Source organism: Ambystoma mexicanum, chromosome 9, assembly GCF_040938575.1.
Source record: "Ambystoma mexicanum isolate Mex_15411 chromosome 9, UKY_AmexF1_1, whole genome shotgun sequence".
Taxonomy (NCBI): domain Eukaryota; kingdom Metazoa; phylum Chordata; class Amphibia; order Caudata; family Ambystomatidae; genus Ambystoma; species Ambystoma mexicanum.
This window is the reverse complement of record NC_090931.1, coordinates 890,204,977-890,227,410: the sequence shown is the minus strand read 5'-3', so window position 1 is coordinate 890,227,410 and position 22,434 is coordinate 890,204,977. Positions and strand designations below refer to the sequence as shown.

Below are 22,434 nucleotides of genomic sequence, written 5' to 3'. Positions count from 1 at the left end.
TGCTTTGGACCTCATGATGGCAGACCTTGATACAAACTGATCTTTCATGGCTGCACCACACTCAAGGAACAGATGTGAGGTTTTCCCCAATTCTTTTATTTTGTAGATGTAATAACAGATGCACCCTTGCATAGCCAATGCATGCAATAATCATTCTGCCACTGTAGAAGGCTCTTTGTCAAATACTGGCAAATAAACATCCTAATTTAAGTGTACTACTTTAGGCAGGCATTGTGGTTGCTTGCACATCTCTTGACAATTTTAGTGGTTGAATCCCAACAGTCACTTTATCTGCATGATACGATACAATATGATAAGGCATGGAATTGGGAACGCAGCGACGCACAAGTGTTTCAAGGCGCGATGAGGCAAGGCAGGGGGAACAGAGGGAGGACAGAGACAACAATCTTACTAGGCCAACTGACATTGAGATTGTGCAAGTGCGGGGGAGGGGAAAAGTGCCAGGGGAAATGGGGAGGAGGCAGTGCTGTACATGGGATCAAAACAATAACAAGAAGTGCGGCAAGCAGGTGGCAGGTGCAAGGGTAAGTGCAGACAGCAGGTGTCCAAAAGTGCAGGTAGGGGGACTGTAGGGTTACAGATACAGACCCAAGTGCAAGGGTTGCCGGGAGGCAGTGCAGGTGTGCATCAGTGCGGTCAGGGACATGTGCCCGAAAATAGAGGGTAGCCAGGTGACCAGTGCAGTATCAGACAGGAAATCAAATATGTCTCCAGTGCTGAAAATGCTTGGATCTTGCCAACCCTGTGCTGATATTGTCCCCAACAAAGCAGACTTCCAGGTTATAAATGTCAAATCTTTCAAAGATTTGCCCTGAAAGCGGGAGAAAATCATTGAATTCCTAGGCTGGAGTAGGAGAGATGATCAGAGGGAACTTGCAGAGTAAGCCTTTCAAAGTTCTTAATAAAAGAATGGGAGAAACGTCACTCTTGCTAATGCTTTTTCTTGTATTGTGACATTACATCCAATTTAACCCCTTTGAAGGAATGTTGGAGACCGGATTCTGCCAGATGTAGGAGGTTATGGTAATGTGGTCTTGTGAACGCACCACTGTAATAAATACCAAATCTGGTCCACTTTCTAAAGTTATATTGGTTGTATACCGGACCTTGAGTGTGATAAATGTCTATACTATATATTGCTGGGGAACATTCAGATGTCAATATAAAAATCAGGCGGCAAGGATGGAGGAAGCTGGATTGTGTTGAGGTCCTTGTATTGCTCAATCATGAACAAAGCTGGATGTGCCTTGAGTGGATTGTGGCTCTGTGGATATTTGAGTACGAGAGCGGTCTTGTCCACATGGGAGGCTATTTGGACCATCCTACATTCCACTGTGTTCAGCTTCTGGACCACTCCCACAGGTGGAGGAGGAAATCTGTAAATGGTGTGGATGACCTTCGCTGGTGGCCAACTTCACTCACACAATAGCACCGTTGAAGGCATGAAATATTAAGTGGGAAGTAGATGCATTTATCACTTGTTTCCCATGAGAAGACCTACTGTATGTAATAAAAAGTCTGCCTGAAAAATGAGTTTTTCCATTAAACTAAAAGCAGGTCTACAGAGGCCATGGGCTCAAAAGGAATGAGCTAACACTGGGGGGATTTAGCTATCACAAGGAGATGCACAGACCACCAACATTCTTCACCACAGGGCATGTTGAGAGAAAAAATAGATCCTGCATTTTAACATGTGGAAACGGCTAAAAAGTTGGGTGAGTTACTCTTCAATCTAGAGCTAGGTGAATACCTTGTAGCCCAATTGAAACAAATATTCTTCCAAATTTCAACATTTGCTCTCATGCCAACAATCAACCACTATAACATTATTTTACATTATTTTATTGTTTAAAGCGTAGACCTAGCTCAAGAGCAACAGAGCGCTGTATAGAGTGTGGGAATACAGCATTCGGGCTGGCCTCTTTTAAAAGTAGTTGTGACTAATCCTCAGATGTTGTTCCTTCTCGCCTAAGGGGAGCCCCTTCTCATTAAGGCAGGGAGGTGAGGCCACTACACGATAGTCCCCCTGGGCATGGTATTCAGTGGGAGGATATCATGGGGAGGATGGGACAACTAAATGGAGAGAATGCAGTATGACACCCATTTCCCCTCACTTAACCCTCCTATATGGGTTTTCTACATGGTAATACACCCAATTCAGCAGCAGGTGAAATACTAAGAGCTGCACTGCCCATAGAAAAATGAATCTCCACTGCAAACAGACCTCTCATCAATAACGCTCCTGAAGGCAATCTAGGAGCTTCTAACCTAACATCACAGACTGCAAACACAAAACTAGCGTCTGACACCCTAAAATTATCCCAACTTAATACAAGGTCCTTACCTAAACAGTCTCTGGATATACATGATTAAATCTTTGAAAATGAGATTGTCATCCTATGTCTCACTGAGACCTGGCTACAAGAAAGCAGTGGCCCCAGTTTTGACTTCGCAACCCCACAAGGATACAAAATGATAAACAAGAACCGTCTTGAACGAAAAGGGGGAGGATCTGCTATTATTAGCAGAAAGTAAATCTGCATTTTCGAAGCCTAAATCGAATGCCTGGGATGCAAAGCCCTCTGTGCCAAAATAAACCAGACGGCCAACACCTGCGTTAATATCCGCTTAATTTGCAGACCACCTATTGATAGCCCCTCTTTTAATGGAGATCTTGTATCCATACTAAACACCTAAAATCGCCCAAACACCTCGACCATACTGTTAGGAGACTTAAATCGCTGGCAAGGGGACATCAAGGACAAAGAAGCTGTGGTGCTGGAAGAACACCTCACTAACGCGGGACTAACTATTCAAAATGATAAACTAACCCATACTGGAGGCCACAGCTTAGACTGGGTGGCAACTCGAAATATCAAAATACGCAATTTTTACACCAACCCATGTATCTGGTCGGACCATTGTAAAATAGAATGCACGATCTTACTGCCGACATCTAAAGGACTGATACGTGAGCCACCTAAGAACATTTCAAATTGAAATTATAATAAAATTAAAGCAGGAGACTTAGAAGTATGTATGTAGGCTATCATGAATGAAACCTCGGTCTTGGACTACCCAGATAGACTGGCAGAAAGATACAATTTTCGAATCTCCCAACTGTTAGCGATGTTGCACCACTTAAGACCAACACTATTAGGGATCGCCCTAACCAGCAAAATTGGTTTACACAAGACTTAAAAATCTTAAACCAGAAGAAAAGAAAAGCAGAGCGCGTATGGGAAAAAGACCCAACCATTGACAACAGAGACAAATGGAAAATAATAGAAAGACTACAAGAATATGATTCTCGAGGCCAAAACAACATACTGAAGCACAAATTGAACAGACAGGACACTGAACGAAAAAACTATTTGAACTGTATAGATCTTGGGAGAAACCCAATGCCCTTATTCAAAGTATCAACCCTAACAAGGAAGACTGCGAAAATGCACAAAAGGCATTCCAAAATAAAGTCCTAGTAACTCGAGAAAAAATCCATAACTCACAAAAGGCCACAAAGACACCTTTAAAACAAGAGATGGAAGTCTACAAAAAGAACCGTAATACCACGCTGAATTTTAGCTTTCAAGCGATAGTTATGGCAGACACCTTGCTTATGCTTGCAAATATTCGACACACCGCCTGTATTGGGGACTCCCTTCCATCTAAGATCATACTCAGGCATAATAACATCTTTGCACCATTTTTTACACGCTTCGTAGAAGCCTACTTTTCTCACAAAAGAGCACCTACCTCCATAAAGGAAGTGGCGGTCAACCCATTGTTAAAAAGCCAGGGCACAGCTCAAAGGACCCTTCCAACCTACGTCCAATAACAAACACCCCATTCCTGCTAAGGACACTGGATAAGGGAGCTACTAACCAACTGCAGGATCACTTTGAATCTGCCTCAGTGTTTCATCACAAACTATCTGGTTTCCGTCGAAACCATGGAACCGAAAGTCACAGTTAGATCTGCAGATGCAAATGTTAAGATGCATGGATGAGGGCAAAACGGCCCTCCTCATTTTATTGGATCTCTTGGCAGCCTTTGATCTCCTTGATCACACCAGACTATTGGAAACACTAGTAAACACTGGGAAATGCTCAAACCAAGCAGTGGAATGGATTGGCTGCTTTTTAGGTGTAAGAACATCTAAGATATGCTGGAGCGCTGTATGTTCAGACCCGTTTGTTTTCAAAGATGGTGTACCATTGGGGGCTTTTATTTCTCCCATCTTATTTAATATCTACATAAGACTTCTGTGTGATAAATTGGAAAGGATGGGTTTCCATTTCACCAACTAAGCCGACGACTTCCAACTGGTCATGGACCTCAGTGGTGACTACACAAAGGACACAATAACTCTCAACCACATCTATACGATCCTCCAGGAGTGTATCACAGAAAATTGGATGTCTTAACAGTTCTAAGAGAGAGCTCATGGTTTTTGGATCCATCCAGGCTAGAAAGAGACTGGATCAATGCAACACAAGCTGAAGAGGTAAAAACCTTACAATTTTCGAGGCTTCCCTAAATGTGGACGCCCAAGTCAACTATGTGACAAAAAACGGAGATTACCATCTTGAATTCTAAAATGGATTAACCCGCTAGTATCACACAAAAACTGCAAAACTTTGGTTCGAGCCATAATCATGCCCCGGCTGGACTATTGCAACACCCTATTGGCCGGCGCAAGTAAAGGGAACATCCAAAAATTGCAGACAATTCAGAATGACGCTGTCAAAATAATCTACAATGCAACTAGGAGGGAATCACATTTTACATTACTGAAGGGAGCGTCATCGGCTACCCGTAGATAAAAGAATCCAATTTAAGATGTTGGCTCTTATCCATAAATGTTTGTATGGAGAGGCTCCACAATATTTGAAGCAAACAATCAGGAAATACTCCCCAAGCAGGATTTTGCGTTCAAGTGCCACACATCTCCTGACTATGCGGCATGTCAAAAGATTTAGAGGATCAGGAAGATCCTTTTCTTTTAATGCTGCAAATAACTGGAATAAACTTCCTTTATAGATGCGAACAGAGGCAAATTACGCTGTTTTCAGAAAAAAACCTGAAAACCACCCTGTTTGAATAAATGAGTTTCCTAGTCTTTAAAGATTTTATGTTGCAAGTGTTGTGCCCCGATGCCTGGGGGGACTATGGCGGTAGAAATAAATAAAATAAACATACCCCATCATCCCATGTACATGTCTCATATACAGAATATACTAAGTACTGAGACCAAGAAGTTTGTGGATGCCTCAAGGAACATGTATCCCTTAAGTACTGAGACGGAGGAGGGACCAATTGACTCCCTGGAAGACCTCAAGATCAGTAGTGGGACGAAGAAGACATGAGCAAGCTTAGAGAGCACTTACGAGAACATAAATGAACAGGCTAGTTTCTCTCGAAACCTGACTGGCCAGAGCCCATTCAAAACTGGAGAGAGAAGCCCTCCCTGGAGGAACCGCAAGACGTGTAGCAGACTGGAGCGGAGAACAGGAAAACTCGCTGCTCGTGGCACTGCCCTGCAGGGGGAGCTGTCCCTATATGGTCCACGGTGGAGGAACCGACCAGAGGTGTGGAGAAGCAGGCGTCCGTGCACAAGGAGCAAATGAAACTGAAGGTTGACGGGAGAAGTGCAGCTCGCGAGGAACCAAACGCTGCAGAGCCGCCACAGCACACCCGAAAGCAGCAGATGCTGCGAGAGGCCTGGAAGAAAACAGAGGACCAACCGAAGAACCCGGGTAAGCCCCTTTTCATGTACTTGGGTTGCCGGGAAGGTTGGCGGGCCTCCAGAAGGGCAGACAAGCATTCGAACACAGGTCAGGGTTCTCGCACCCTTCTACGAAGAGTAACCCAAGTCATCTTTATAGTCAAAGTACCCGTCAGGATAGTGAACCAGATCTGCAGCACCACAAGGTGAGAATCCCACGGGTCTGGGACCCACACCCGTAAGACTGGGAGCTTATGTGAAGTGTGAACTTTTTAAGTGCAAAGCAAACCAGGGGAAGAGAGGTATTCCGCCTGGTAATATTGAACTGTGAAAGCCAAAAGGGGCAAAAAGCCAGGGTGAAGGAGGCATTCCCGCTGGCAGTGGGAACTGCATGCTAAAGTCTATGAAGGGCCTGCGTGAAGGGATTCTGCCCAGCCCTTGTGAACTGTGAAGCCAAGAAACCTCAGGAGAAGAAAGCAGTACCTCCTGGTGGTTGTCCCAAAGGATGTGCACCGTGAAGCCAATCAGAAGGAAGGCATTCCCCTGGCACTGTCAGAACATTGAAAATAGAATACCTGGAGAAGGGATGCATTCTCCAGGAGCCCAAATAGTGAAGATTGTGAACCGTGAAGCCAAACAGGAGACAATCCGGGGCAGGGAGTCACTCCACTGGTACTGTGGAGACATTGAGAACCAAATACCTGGAGAAGGGAGGCATTCTCCAGGAACCGAATAGTGAAACAAAACTATGGTCAATAAGGAATAAAGTTTGAGTTGGAACTTTTTCTTTTGAATTGGAACTGAAACCATACAGCACCATGAGCTGGAACTTGGTTTTCCTTGGAAAGGAACTGACACCTGGAGAAGGGAGTCAATCTCACAGGCAAAATTACCCACTACGATTGGAACTGTGGCTCATTGTCCAGAAGAAGGGAGTCATTCTTCTGGACCAAGAAGATCCACTACCCTTTTCTTATCAGTTACAAGTGTGAGGGATAGAAGTAGGCATTTTGACACGACAGTGGACTCTTCATTTACTTGGACATTCTGACAGATTTCTTAGTAGAAGCAGGGGAACCCCTTTAGAGTTAGAGAGGGATAGGTTTCTACTTTATTTTTGCCTGAATAAAAGTGTTTGCCAATCACCATACCACCACTGCGTCAGGCTCGTACTTCTGCACCCTTACTGTGAGTTGAGGTCTGTCTGCCATTATGTGCGTCCCTTGTGATTCGTCCTTGGTGAGGTGGTCATGAAGTGTATTCATACCACCATTTATAGTTTGAAACCAGGTTTGGCAAAGATTTGAGCTCTCTAAGAAATTGGAAGGTATGATATGGAAGCAGGTTCTCGCTTTACAGAGTTCCCTGCCAAATAGCATAGAAAGATCCTAACAGGGTCTTAACTCCCTCAAAACACACATTTTGTTGAGGAAACTCATCTCTATGCAAAAATGCAGGACCCTCGTTTGAACATGTCCAAATTATTATTCAAAATAGAAACTGCTAGAGCAATTACTTAGCTGCTAATATGACACTACCCTACAGTTATTAGGTGTGGACACGAAGATATTGGTTATTGACTCCAATGGGGAAACAAAGAAATGACACTACTGGGATTGGGGTAACAACGGAGAAAAGAGTAAAGTTTATTCCTTCTATGGTAAACATGGTAAACTCACAAGACAAAAGACACCTTACCTATGTTATCTTTATAGGATCCCTTGGCCGAAATTTCGTACTATGCACATCAGATTTAGATTCAACCGACTAGATAAGTACTAGGTCCTCGAATGAATACAGATAAGGTCAACAGAACGTGCAGATTGTATAAAAGCTTTGAACTGGAAATAATCCAACATATGTTGATAAATTGTAAGCATACGAGGGAGTGTAAAAATGTTACATTTTCAAAAGGTGTTTAGGACTATCATTAATTTACTGCTGAATTATTATGGTCATGTTTTATGAAAGGAAGACACGTGTCCGATTATAGCTTTAATCACATTTTTAGCTCAATTGTATGACATTTTAGACAGAACTCTGCATTAATGTTCCTTCTTTTACTCCCTTTTTCCTCTTTTTTCTTTTATCAAGTCGCATATTCTGATTAATACATTTTGTTGTGAAAGGTGAAATATTGCTCTTTTAGACCGCAAGAAAATATCAAATAAAAATCTAGAGCTAGCCAGTCCTGAAAGACAAAATATCATCTGAAGAAGACAAGAGAATCAACACTTTAAGCCAGGTGACCTGAGAGCAAGTTGAATCTTTCCCTGCTGTCCAGGATAACATACATGTTATCCTCTCAGACGAAGATGGCTACAAAGTCTTCAAGATCCTGGGCGCTAACCACATTGGTTGAAGGTGCAAATAACCAACCACCCCTCGTGATGGAAGATCATTACTCAGTGGAACGTAAAACAGTGGTTCCAGAGTCCGCTAGATGGAATCCCAAAACAAGAATGGAACTGTTAGAATGAAAACGCTCTGCTCATTTCGTACAGACCCCTTGCTGCAAATAAAAGGGAAGAAATACAGGAACGGTTGTACTAAGGGAGGCGAGGAGCATCCCTATTTTGAATCCCCCCATAATCCTATTAGAGTGTTAGAAGGGGGACTTCTTGTTGCGCTCTGTGGTGAAGAGGTCCACCAGATTGACCAATTCAGAATGCTATTCCCCACTCGAAGGCAAAAAGGCCCTTTTACCCTTTAGTTCAGAGATGGAAGTTTGGCTTAAAGGGTTTTGGGAAAAAGTTTTTCTATTTTCCCTAAAGGTAGGTATAGATGTATGGCAATAGGCCAGTAGTGTATTGGGCATCAAAGGGCCTTCTTCATGGACAAATAGGGTATACCATGCCTCATCCAATGAAGTCATGAAATCTTTCCAGAGGCGGTCTCCTCCCTCATGTAGCCGCCCCCATAGTCAGGATCAGGTAGCAGCTACTGCCCCCTGACCACATGGGAGGAGGTCACCTCTGAGGGACCCATGAAGACTCCATTGGATTCATCAAAGCACCTTCCCACAGAACAGGCCCTTAAAGCTCTGCTCGTCCAAAGCAGAGGGGCTCTAATGTTTTGTCTAAAAATGACACCCAGTGAGCTTAGGACATTGTCTTGGCGAGGTCCATCTAGTGGCAGTAGGGCACAAGGGAAAAGGAAGATGGCATTGGTTTGTTAGGGCTTTTTACAGACTTCACATCCAGAGGTGTAAGCTCCACATCCACTGAACTTTCCTCAGGTTCTAGCATGAGTGTGAACTAACATGTAAGCCTTGTTTTCCCCTTTTATTCTACATGTTTTGTATGACACTCCAAATTTATGGGAATGTTCCCAAATGTGAGGAGAATGGAATTGGTCACGAATTACTCATTTTGGACAAGAACATGCCCAGGAATCTTAGGGAAAACATGAAAACCTCTCTAATTAAGTAATTGCCTGGAGATGGTTTTCCATAACTATCACTTTCTAAAGGTGCTAACTCGACTAACATTTGTTCTTCATTAGGAATGTCATTTTCAGATTCAAAGGTTTGGAATATTTCCCAGCTGGTGGAAGCATATGAAAAGCTTGTGAATGTGAGAAGGATCCCCATCGCAGAGAAATGTCAGTCTCCCACAAGGATGATCCATTGCTCCAAGTTGGCTTCAAATCTCCAAAACCATTCTGATTTTGTATGTCATTATAATTATCAAATCGATCACTAATGCAACTGCCCATTTTAAGGCCCCAGATGATCACTGCCATTTTCAGTCAGTCAGTCACTATGTTTATTCGGATCAATTAATCCACTTAACAGATAAAATACAAAACACATTACATAACACAATGTGCAATGTCTTCTTACTTATAAAATAGTGTCCAAATTTAAAAAGACAATTTTAAGACACTACATCTAGATAAGATTTTTTTTTTTAAAGAAAAGAAAATACAACCAATTCATAACATCTGGTACCTATTCAATAGATTAAAGTGCACAATTCATAATCCATGAATTATAACACTTCATTTTGGTTCAGTTGGGCCAGGACCCCTTTCATTGATACATGGCTCATTTAAAAAATAATAACAATGCCAACGCTGTCAATACAGAAATCGCAGCCAAGAGAAACAACGCTCCCGGCCTATAGGACTGGATATTGGCGGACTTAAGAACTGGCAACAGAGTGGACCGTCTGACAATGTTGTAAGCGGGGCAGAACAATAAGAGGTGGTGCAGATCCTCTCTATCTGCCCCACCTGCTGGGCATCCTGGTATATCAGAATAACCCTTCCAGTTTGCTGTTGTTCCCCTCAGCTGTAGGCAGTCGAATTTGGCACGTGTGAACAGCCAACGATCCCCCTTTTAGGACACCAGAGGATATAGGGTTGGATCTCCTTCACCCTACTGATCACTACGTGTACTCCATCCGAGTTAGTAGTGAACTCCGTAAAATCCCTTTTCTCCATTATTGCCCGGACCAAGATTATTTCATAGGAACTCATTTGGCCGATCAGCAAATTGTCAGGTGGGAAAGTGCTTGAATGTTACTTTGGGATAGAGCTTGGTCAATTGAGACCAGCCACAGGATTTTTTTCCAGTTATCTCTCAACATCAGTGTCCTAATAATGTAATGACATAAATTAGCATGTTCATTTGCCCAAAGACGAAGCCAAAAAGTAATCGGAGCAAAGGCCCATTGGTCCTCCCAGAAAATCTATTCCTTGTTGCCTGTGAATAGAGAGGTACAGGCAGCGGATCCCGGAGTCCCAATAGCCTTCTAAAAACTTGTTCTTCTTGACCTGGATCTCAGGAGCTCTTTGGAAACCCCATAAAGGTGCACCATACAGGGTCACAGCCTTTGTCTATGCAGCGTAGACTTTTAGGACTACATCTAGGGGTTGACCCTGAAAGCAGTACAAAAAGCGCGAAATCCCTCTTACTTGTTGGCTCAGCTTCGCCGATTGTTTTTTTAATATGGGCATTGCCCGTGACAATCTCCGAAAATCTTATACCTATATAATCGAATTCCTTCTATATGGGGATTACATCCCCAATGCACGTCATAGGGCGTATCTTCGCCGGCCTCTTTCCCATCCCATTACTGCTGATTTTGTGGTGTTTATTTTTATTTTAAGTCCCAAATTATTCATAAAGGCCACGAAGGCAGAGATTGGGATCTGGAGGCCCCCCCTGGGGGTCCTGGCCATTAACATGGTGTCATCTGCCAGGACTGAAAAAGGCCTGCCCCCCTAAATTCGGGTAATCCGCCCTGTGTCCACCAGTGCCATTTTGCAAAAACTGTTCAACTCAAGTGCCAGTTTCTCCTGCTCAATAATTTCAGCATGTGTTCTTAAGGTCTGAATCATTGAGCGATAAAATCATACAAATCAGCAAATAAACAACAGTGGGGAAGAAACAGGTAGTACACATAACATGGGGTTTAACCACCTGGCCTCTCAGACATTGATTATTGTCTGTAAGCGACACATTTTTGGAGGCTGAGAGTCGGTGGCACCACCACTCAATTGTTTCTGAATTCTAAACACATTGTTAGTGCCATCCTCTGACAGACACTTCAATCATAGAAACGAAGGGCATGGACCAGAAATAGGACAGAGGGAAAACGAAATACAAGAGTTGGGTCTGTATTCAAGCCCATTATGTGGGGCTGACTGGTCTTCTGAAACAATTTCACATTGCATTGTAAAACAATATTCTGCAATACATGACAATAACTCTTGCTTCTTACCACCTGCAAGTCAAAGCAATGCTCTACATATCCAAGTTGGCTAAACCACTAAAATAGAAGAGTGAGAAGTCTTCCTTACCTAGCTGTTCTGCTGAAGATCCCTTCTCAGTTGTCTCAACAGGTGCAATAGCTATTGGTTCACCAGGGAGACTTACTTCTGCTTGCCTCTTACTGGGTTCTTTCATCCCTAACACGAGACAGTTTAACATGAAAAAACTATAATGAAATGTATTTAAATTGGCTTTACCCAGCTCATATTAAAGGTTTGCTTCTGCATTTAATACCTGAAACCCATCATAAGTGAAAACAGTATTGTTCAGGATACCAAATTACAGGTCCTGCAATGTGTTACGAAGTCTGTACCATGGTTATTTATCCTGAACCCCTTTCCGCAGCTAACAGGCCTCGAATCTCAGCCCGTCAGAAGGTCCACCTACCCAGTGCAAAGCTGAAGAACTGGTCTTGATAACGTCCCCCCCTATTGAAAGCTACCTCTTTACTTCACCAAATGTTCTCAATGATAAAAATAAAATGGTATCCTGCGCCAAATCAAAATGTAATTGAGGCAATGAATCTGTATGTATATGTGTTATCCCTCTCAGAACGGTCTATAGTGTTCAGATGATTATAGAATAGGGACTGTGCAGTGTACACCAATAGCCAAGATTATGTTTAGCAAATGACATGCAACTAGACAACCATACATGATTCAATCTACTGCCTGCTCTTGAACCTCGACTCCAACACTCCGTGTGTTCTCATTCTGCTCGATCTCTCTTCTGCCTTTGACACTGTCAACCATGCCATCCTGCTCAACCGTCTCCGTGATAACCTGGGTATCACTGGTCAGGCTCTGGCGTGGCTGACCTCTTTCCTTTCCAATCGACCCTCCCAGGTCCAACTTGGGTCCTTCCTCTCTGACATCTTTTTCTCCACCTGTGGCGTTCTCCCTGGCTGTTCAACCAGTATCTGGCACTCCTTGCCCACCGCATTGCCGCCCTCTGCCCAAACTTTCAGTGCTATGCGGACGATACCCAGCTCATTTTCAGGGTACCCTCGGCCTCCTCCTCTCCCTCCCTCATCTCTGACTGTCTGTCTGCTATCCAGGAATGGTGTGCTGCCAATGACCTCTGCCTTACTGCTAGTAAGACTGAGATCCTACTCATCGGCACACCCACTCCCCTCCTTCCCTGCAGCCCTCTGGCCGGCCTCTCTTGGCCCTCTTCCTGCTCCTACCTGCAAGGCAAAAAACCTCGGGGTCATCTTCGACTCCACACTCTCCTTCTCTCCTCATATATCTGACGTCTCTAAGAAGTCACATTACCAGCTGCACCTCCTCAGAGGTATTCTTCCCTTCCTCTCCTTCCCCCAGAAGCTCACTGTCTCCAGAGCCCTGGTTCTCTCGAAGCTGGACTACTGTAACAGCCTCTATCTTAATCTGCCTGCCTCCACTCTCCGCCCTCTGCAACTCATCCAGAACAGAACTGCGAGACTTGTCCTTGGCCTCAAGCCCAGGGACCGTATCTCTCCAGGACTGAAATCTCTACACTGGCTCCCAGTGGCTGTGAGGATTAAGTTCAAAACCCTCTGCATTGTCCACAAGGCCTTCTGGGGCCTGGGGCCTAAATACCTTCAACTCTCTCTTCCTAAATATCTTCCTTCCCGAGCCCTACGCTCATCCGTCTCCAACTCCCTCAGGGTCAGCCGCTTCTCGAAGCAACGAGCTGGGGGTAGATCTCTCTCCGCGGCAGGGGCCTCCCTCTGGAACAGCCTTCCTGCCTCCCTGAAACTTGAGGAGAACCATCTCCGGTTCCGGAAGCACCTCGAAACCTTCCTCTTCACTTCTGCTTTCTCTCTCCCTCTCCCCTGCTAAATTCTTCACCTAAACTGCACTGATTCTGCAACTGGGCCACTCTGACCGACCTCGGTCCTGGGCCCAGTCACTCTTCACTTGGACTGGCTCCCTGGCAACCCCTGCACTGCGGGACTGTCTCTGTATCCCTACAGCCCCCCCCCAGCACTTGTCGGCACTTACCTTGCACTTGCCACCAGCTGGCCCTATTTATTTATTATTTTATTTCTATTCTACTTATTTGTACTGCACTCCCGCCCCCCCCCTTCCCCTTTTTCCCTTCCCCCTACCCCTGCACTTGCGCGGTCTGGATGACACCTGGCCTAGTAGGATCGTTGTCTGTCTTCACCTTGTTCCCCCCTCCCTGCCTCGTCGCGCCTTGAAACACTTGTGTATAGGCGCGTTACAAATGCCATATCATATCATATCATATCTTATATATCCCTATACAATTTAGTTCAAAAAAGGATGCACCCTTTTGGCACTTTGAATTCATATAATGCAATACCTCAAATTTCACTATTCAATTGTCCTTTACAATTTACATCCCATTTCTGCAATGGTACACCTATGTTTTTGTGACTCATTAAGAGGTCTTTGCAATAGGGTTATAAAATCATAGTTGCCAACGTAAGGACAATTCTTCCTGCTTTTGTAAACCTTTCCTCATGTCATTGTTGGAAACTATGATTTAGAAGCAGTGCAGGCTGGAAAACTGTTCTCAACATTACAAAGATGCGGTTTTAGAATTTGGAACATGTGAAGCATCCATTCATGCGCAAGAGTTCCCCTCATTATGGCCCAAGCAGAGTGTACATTCCAACACTAATGTGGTGACACAGGTATATGCACAAGTTGATAGGTGGTGTTGTGCAGGACGAAGATCTTCATACTAACCTTCCCTAAATCATCATGAAGTTATTATTAACTCTTACGCTCTGCGCTCTCCCATTGTCCTAAATTGCAGGGACAGGGCAGAGAAAAATAAAAAAAAAGTGGGGGGGCGGTGACAGCACATTAAAACTGATTTCAAGGGAGCAACACACGCAATACCTTTTGTCCAAATGTAGCATCCCTTCTGGAAGAAGTCACTGACAGATCTCTGCAATCCTCTCATAGCTCTGAAAAGCTACAGATGCTGCTTTGAATCTTGAGGAAAGCACTTCCATGGGAATCAGAACACCATGCAAAGTGCTTGACAGATTACAGAGCATAACACCCGTGATTCAGTAGGCTTTAACTCCTCATGTCCCAGGGGCGAAACCGCACAGTGAGTAGCAAAGAGAAAGCTACAGTTTCAGAAGAATAAATTACTTACCCCAGTTAATGTTCTTTTTGCTGGATGTTCCTCCAAAGCATTCCTCATCTCTGATATGTTCGTATTCTGCATTTGCAGCTTCGGAAAATCTTTTATGTCAGCAAGAAGGCTCTTTGCATCGTCGACTCGTGACACTCAACGGCTTCCATCCCGCTCTGAGCCAGGACATAGGCACCGGTATAAGTATCACACGTGGTACCCATTGCCTCATTTCATATTTTTCCTCCCTTTATTTATTTACTTTCCTTTGCACATCACACGTGGCACCCTTTGCCTCATTTCATATTTTCCCTCCCTTTATTTATTTACTTTCCTTTGCACATCAGTCTCAAAGATGATTGAACTAGACGTTGAAGGAGAGGAAGGCGTCACAAAACGGAAATTCACAAAAGGATAGAGGGGCAGGTTGGGAAGGTGATGAGTAATACTTGGGAGGAACATCCAGTAGAAAGAACATTACCAGGAGTAAGTAATTTGTTCTTCGAATGGTAAAGAAGGTGGGAAAAGATTAATTTACTTCCAATTTACGCTGTGAAGAACAGCATTGCCAAATTTAGCTTCCTGACCAGATACCGAATCAAGGCATTCGTCTTTAGTAAAGGTGTGCCGTGCAGACCAGGTTGCAGCACTGCAAATGTCTTGCACCAGAACCCCTCTTGCAAAGGTGAAGAAGTAGCCACTCCTCTAGTGGAATTAGTTCTCAGACCATCAGGGACTTCCTTGACAGCCAGAGTGTAAAACTCAAGAAACTCAAGTTATGCACAACACAATCCATGGAGACAAGGTCGGTTTAGTCACAGCCTGTCCCTGTCTGTGACCTGTACAACCCACAAAAAGCTGATCATCCAGCCTAACCTTAGCAAGCCTGCTCATGTAGAAGCTTGGCACTCTTTTGAGGTCTAAACTATAAAGCCTTGTTTCATACATGGAAGGATGAGAAGGATGCAGAGAAGGATAAAAAGGTGGTAAAACAACCTTTTGTGCCAGGTGAAACCCTGCCACGATCTTTGGTAGAAATGAAGGTCGAACCCTCAAAACAACTTCAGCCTTATAGAAGGTAGCAAACGGTGGCTTGGAAGACGAGGCTTGAAGCTTGCTCTCCCTACGAACTGAGGCGATCGCTGTCAAAAAGACCGTCTTCTAAGGGTTCCAATGTCTTAAAATAGCCGCAAAAATGGCTGTGAATACAAAATATTGCGCCAAAAATGCAGTGGTTTTGCCGCCAAAATCCTGTAAAGGATGCGGGGGACACCCCTGCAACCCCCAGACCCTTATACCATTTAAGGGGAGCGGGGGTACCCCCGCAACCCTCTGCTCCCCTTAAATGGTATAATGGGGTACACCTTTACCGGGTCAAACCACAGCATTTTTGCTGCCATTTCTTTTTAACAGCAACATTTTTGCCGCGATTTTATTACCCGATACCCTTCTAAGTCAGCATCCTAAGTGGACACAAATGACGTGGCTCAAAAGGAGCTCCCATCAAGGAGTTTAGCACTGCATCAAGGTCCCAAACTGGAACAATCAAAAGGAGCTGGTGGGAGGAGGTTAGTAAGTCCTTTCAGGAACTCGATGACAATAGGGGGCCTAAAATAAGAGGCTTGTTGAGACGAATGCTTGAAAATGGAAAGCGCTGCCAAATAGCTCTTTGCAGTATAAAGCTGCAGCCCTTGATGGGCTACATACAACAAGAAAGATAACACTAAGGGTGTGTTACAAGTAATATGGTCAATATTTCTGTCTCTAGACCAGCTGCAAAACCTGTAGCAATGGCAACAGTATAGCGCTTTAGTTGCCTTCCTCCTGGACGAAACCAACACCTCCATTACATCTACTGGGAGGTCCCATTCTCTGCATTGCATCCTGTCAGAAACCAGGTACGAAGGTTCAGAGTTCTGATCTCTTGGTGGAGAATGCAGCCTCCCCTCTTGATTGAGAAACTCTGCTCTCTGGGGAAGACAAATTGGAGGGCAGATGGACATGTCCAGAAGCTCTGGGTACCACGTTCTTCTGGCCGCTTTGGGTACCACGTTCTTCTGGCCCAACATCGGAGCGATCAAGGTCATGGATTTTTCCCGAACTTCCTCAACCTCCTGATGACATGAGGAATGACAGGGACTGGAGGAATGTGTACAGGAATGGAAACTCCCAGGAGACCATGAACGCGTGCCCCTGACCACCTCTGAGGAAATTCCTTGGAGCAGAACAGGTCTTAGTTCCTGTTGAAACTGGATGAAAACAGATCCACTTGTGAGGTTACCCAAAGGGCGAAGATCTCTAGACTGACTTCCCTGAGCCAACTCCCAGTTGTGAGAGACTGTGTGCTGCCTGATCAGAGCATCCGCTGCTGTGTTCTCCTCTCCAGCTAGGGGAATGGTCGATAGAGACTCCTCCTTGCAGTTGCCAAGACCAGAGCTGCATTGCCTCTGCACAGTGGCAGTGACCCTACACCACCTCTCTTGTTGAGGTAATGCATGGCTACTGTGCTGTCCATCATTATCAGTTATCAGGTTGTTCTTCCCCCGCACAGAGGGCAGAACGGCCATCAGCTCCTGTCTGATTGCCCTCAGCTCTAAAATGTTGCTGTGCAGTCTGGACTCCAATGGAGACAAACAACCACTGATTGTCAGATTGTTTGCATGAGCTCCCCCAATCTGTGAGCGGAGTGCACAAAACCACTACCTCCAGCCATGGTTGCCAAAAAGGTTCTCCATTCATCACATTATTCATGCAAGCCCACCATAGGAGATCATGTGCAACCCTGCTCGGGACCTGAAGATGGGCCGTCATCCTGCCGGAGAACTGTGACCATTGGGATCTGAGGGACAACTGAAGGGGTCTCATCCTCAGAAGGGTCTATGGCATCAGGAAAATGCAGGATGTCACAAGATCGAGCAAGCTCAGAAAATCGAAGGCTGGTAGATGCTGGGCATTCTGAAACTCCATGACCATGTGCTGAATATGTTGAGCCCTCACCTCAGGTGACGAAGCTTTCCCTGAGGAAGCATCCCGGACAGCGCCAATAAACAAACTTTTGGGAAGGTGGGACTTATTGAAATTGAGGCAGAAGCCCAATTTGTGCAGGTAGTGGCAGTTGATGTTGAGATATCCCAGAACTTGTTTGAGAGAACAAGCCCTGATCAGCTAATCATCCAGGTAGGGGTAGATGTGAATCCCTCCCCTCAGACTCACCGCCACTACTGCATCAACTTGATGAAGAAACTTGGAGCAGAGGTGTGCCCGAAAGGTAGAGCCTGAAATTGAAAATGAGAACTGCCTCAGGTACTTCATGTGCTTGGATGTATGGGCACATGGAAGTAAGCATCCCTAAGGTTGAATGACACCATAGAATCCTGCAGCTGAAGAGACTGAAGGATCTGAGTTAGAGTGACCATCTTGAACTTGTCCTTCCTGAGGAACTTGCTCAAGCATCTTAAATCCAAGATGGGTTCCAGTCCTCCGTCTTTCTTCGGAATTAAAAAGTAGGGGTAATACCATCATTGATTCCTCTCTGCTGCAGGTACCAACTCTATTGCACCTTTGCCTAACAGGGTAATAACCTCCTGTAAGAGGAGCAGATCTGGAGCCTTGAAGGAATGGCCACTTGGCTGGGAATTTGGAGGCCTTTTCAAAAATGGAAGGCAGTAACCATGGGCTACTGTTAGCAGGGCCCAAGCATCGGAAGTAATGCTTCACCATTCTTCCAAATGCCGTCAGCCTGCACCCCCCGCCACAGTCCTGTGGACTAAGGTCTCAGAGAGGTTTTAAGGTGCAGCGGCTACTACAAACGGCAAAAAGGCAGAGGTTGTTTGATCAGCTCTACCCGCAACATCCCCATGAACCATAAGGCAGTCTCCTTTGAGAGATTTGTCCTTTAGCCCTTCCAACTGAAGAGTAGTAACCACAGGACCTGTCTCTCCAACTCAGAGGACGAATGAGCCTGCGGCGGCTAGTGAATTGCAGCTCCCAATAATTAATGTATTTATTGTTTGCTTGTTAGGCACTTATACAATAAGAAAATACGGTTTCAAAGCGCCCACAGGGCAGGGAGGGAGCAAGTGTGGGAAATACATTAAAAACACAATATTTAAGAGCAGGCGGCCGGGGGGAGGTAGCAGGTACAAACCTACTATGCCATGTGAGTATTCAGAATGTGCAAGTGCAGCAAGGAAGAGGGAAGTGGTGGCGATTCCAAGCTCATGATTGAGTCAAAGATGAAGTGCTAGTAATGTTGAGTGCTACACGGAGTGAGGCTGCAGGAGGTGTAAGTGCAAACCTCCAGGGCGGAGGGTGTGCAGCTGCAAGTGCTGGGGATAGAAAGGAGCTGGGCAGAATTGGTGTGGGAGGTCAGAGCCCCAAGGATGCATAAGGGCCCAGGACACTGATTGCAGCAACTGTGGATTAGCAGAGGAAAGGAGAATGGAAGGAGGAGAAAAAGAGGATAGTCTTAAGGAGATTCCGGAATTTGAGAAGATCCTGCTCAAGGCGCAGAGGGAGGGGAAGGCTATTCCATAGGAGGGAGCCCGCAGAGGAAAGTGAACAACCACCTACTCTCTGTTTAGCAAAACGCTTCACACACGAAGAGTTGGTGCCAGAGGAATGTAGTGGTCTACAGGGAGAATATTTAGTGAGAAAGTTGAAGATTGTGTTGTCTCCGGGCCCAGACAGCTTTGTGGATGATGCAGAGGGATTTGAATTCAATCCGTGCAGCCGGTAGCCAGTGATGCCTTTTTAGTGCAGGAGAAATGCAGTCCCTGGACTTAAAACCAAGGATAAAGCTTGCTGTCCTATTCTGGATTAGCTGGAGGCGATGCAGAGTGGAAGATGGCAGATTCAGGAGGAGGTTATTGCAGCAGTGAAGCCTAGAGAACCATGGTTGGGTCACATTGCGCCTCTGATGGAAAATTAGAAAAGACAACATTCCTTTGAGAAGGAAGATCTGAAAGTGGGACTTCTTGGCAATGTCCCGAGTGTGAGGGAGAAAGGAGAGAGGAGTTGAAATGACCAAGGTTTCTAGCTTCAGTAGAAGGCACAGGGGGAGAGCCCAAGGAAGAAGGCCAGAGGGGAAATCGGAGGGAGCAGAGGTCACAATGAGAAGGATCTCAGTTTTACAGGCATTGAGGCAGAGATTGTTAGAGGTGCACCAGGACTGTATGGCAGATAGGCAGTCAGGGATGATGGAGGGTGCAAGAGGGTCAGCAAGAGCTGCGTTTCATCTGCGTAACACTGGAATTTATAGGAGAAGGAGGCGATGAGGCGTGCAAAGAGTGAAAGGTAGATGTTAAAGGGCCAGGGGGAGAGTATAGAGCCCTGGGGGACACCACAGGAGGAGAGGCAAGGAGAAGAGAAGGGGCCCAGGATGACTTGCGAAGAGCTGTTTTTGAGGAAAGCGGTCATCCAGTCCAGTGCCTGTGCTGAGATACCAAGGTTATCATGGAGCCTTTGTCTGAGGATGGAATGGTTGACTGGGTCAAACGCAGAGGAGAGATTGAGAAGATGAGGACAGCTGGGGAGTTGGAGTCTAGAGATGTGAGCAGTTCTTCACAGGTATTCAGAAGAGCAGTTTCCGTGCCTCTGGATGCTCAGAATACAGATTGATGATCGGGCAGACCACCAACAAGTTCAGTTTTAGAGTTGAGTTGGCGCAAGGCCAGCTTCTCAAGCAGCTTCCCCCGGAAAGGGGGTGATGGAAATAGGGTTGTAGCTGGAAGGGAAATTAAGGTCTGAAGATTTTTTTTCAGGAGTGGGCACACAAGGGAGTGCTTAAGGGGGAGGGAAAAGATCCAGTGGCAAAAGAGTGATTGCAGAAATCAGCTAAAGCAGCGGCAAGCGAGCTGATGTTATCCTTGATGGTCCTGGATGAGCAAGGGGAGACCTGTTCAGAAGAGACCTTCATGGAGCGGACAATTCTGGTAACTTCTTCAGCAGTGATCGGGGAGAAGGAGGAGAAGGAGGGAAGGAGGGAGGGATGGACTAGCGGGGGTATGGGATGGGTTGTGAGGGAGAGTAGAAAGGGTGGTCAGGATGTCCTGAGTTTTGGTGGCAAAGTGTGAGGCAAGTGCATTGCAGAGGGCTTGGGAAGGAAAAGGGGAGGAGGAGACTGCAGAAGCGTTGGCTAGTTCCCTGCAAATCTTGAAAAGTTCAGCCATGTTGTTTGATGAGCCGGACACCCGTGCCTGTATATGGGCTCTTTTCTTTGCACGGATGGCGAGTCTGTGTTGCCTTTGGAGCAGGCGGCAGCCAGTTTGTCAGAGGGTGAGTCTGAGGTTAGCCACTTCCGTTCTGCTGCCCTGCACTTTCGTTTGGGGCTGCAAGTTCTGTGTCGTACCAGGTGTTGTGCATATAGGCAGGTTTCAGGTGGATCCTCATGACTGGGCCAAGAATGTCAAGAGTGTTGGAAATGGACAGGTGGAGGTTGCTGAGGGCAGAGTCAGAAGTAGTCAGAGGTGGGAGGTTGAGGGGAGTGAAGGAGGAGGTGAAAGTGAAGGCGATGGCAACCGCAGTTGATTTTGCAGCTGCTTTAGAAGTCTGCAGTTTCTCCAAGCTCTCATTAGCTTTTGACCCAAAATGCTGCGACACATCAAATGGCATATCTTACAGTCTCGACTCTCAGAAATCATCTCCTTTGGAGCATTCGAAGTGCCATACTAATGTCCAAACAGTGGATTTCTCTCCTTGTCTGCTTCTTCCTCATAAATAGAGCCCATTGATGTAAAAAAATCCTTTTTTGACAAGGGCTTATAAAACTTTGACTGATCCGTCGAGGATGTTGATGGCTTCAATAGCTTCAACGTCCAAGAGCTTCACACTGATTCCTTCGACGGAGCCATAGAGTAACATGATGGCTTAGACTTCACTCTAAGGAATAGAGTCTCCTGACACTTCTCGAGTAAGCTTCGAGACCTTACTGCCTGGGATCTTAGGCATGCAAGCAGCAGTGTTTGCCGACACCCTGTCAGCGTCACGAGGCACAATAGGGTCTGAAGCCTTTTTCCATTCACCAATAGGGGTAGACGGTGCCGCTTTTGTGAACATCTCCAACATTATGAGGCAAAACTCTTCTAACTCGGCCTTAGTTACTGACTTACCCGGGAAACATACCGGTTTCTTATTGGGTGAGGAGTCAGAAGACGATGACTGGGATCGATGGCGCTGTTTTTTTAATTTCTTCTGCGATGACGACAATGAGTGTCGGGAACTCGATCTTGTGTGCCTGGGAAGTTTGCTGTGCTTTCTTTCCACATGAGGTGAAACTTTCCTCGACTTCCTGCCGTCCGACCGCCTCACCTTTGACAAAGTAATGGAAGAAGATTTGGGCGAGGGCCTACCCAGGGTGAGTTTCCCCTTCCTCTCCTTTAGCGCCTCAACCTCAGAGTGGCAACAAGCCACAATCGACCTTGTAGCTCACACCCAAGCACCAGAGGCATACCCGGTGTGGATCTGTGATGGACATCTTCGATCCACAATCCAAGCACCTCGTAAGTCTGATCGAAGAACCCGATGAACGCAATAGGAAAATCGCTGAAGTGAACAAACTGCTTCAAAGCTGATGTGCGGAAAAACAGAACTGAGGGAACAGACGCCACACATGCTACTTTTATCAGTGTCGACGTCATGGCTGAGAGCGGGAGGGAAGCCGCCGAGGGCCACGAGTCAATGACGCACGGTGCCCTCTACTAACGAAAAAAGATTTTTTGAAGCTGCAAAGCTAAATACGGATATATCAAAGATGAGGAATACGTGGGAGGACAATCCATTAGAAATAAAAAATGTAGGTCTAAATAAA

At 45.6% G+C, this 22,434-nt stretch overlaps 1 protein-coding gene across 4 annotated transcripts in view; it reads right to left on the bottom strand.

Moving 5' to 3' along the window:
• TRAF3IP1 (TRAF3 interacting protein 1) overlaps positions 1-22,434 on the bottom strand; it is a 1,297,461-nt gene that overhangs the window by 603,009 nt on the left and 672,018 nt on the right. The window contains exon 11 of one of the 4 annotated variants that reach the window (XM_069616012.1): positions 11,558-11,665. The exons of the other annotated variants lie outside the window; for them this stretch is intronic. Coding sequence (XP_069472113.1) covers positions 11,558-11,665 — 108 coding nt within the window. The remainder of the gene's footprint in view (positions 1-11,557; positions 11,666-22,434) is intronic. 4 annotated transcript variants of the gene reach the window in all.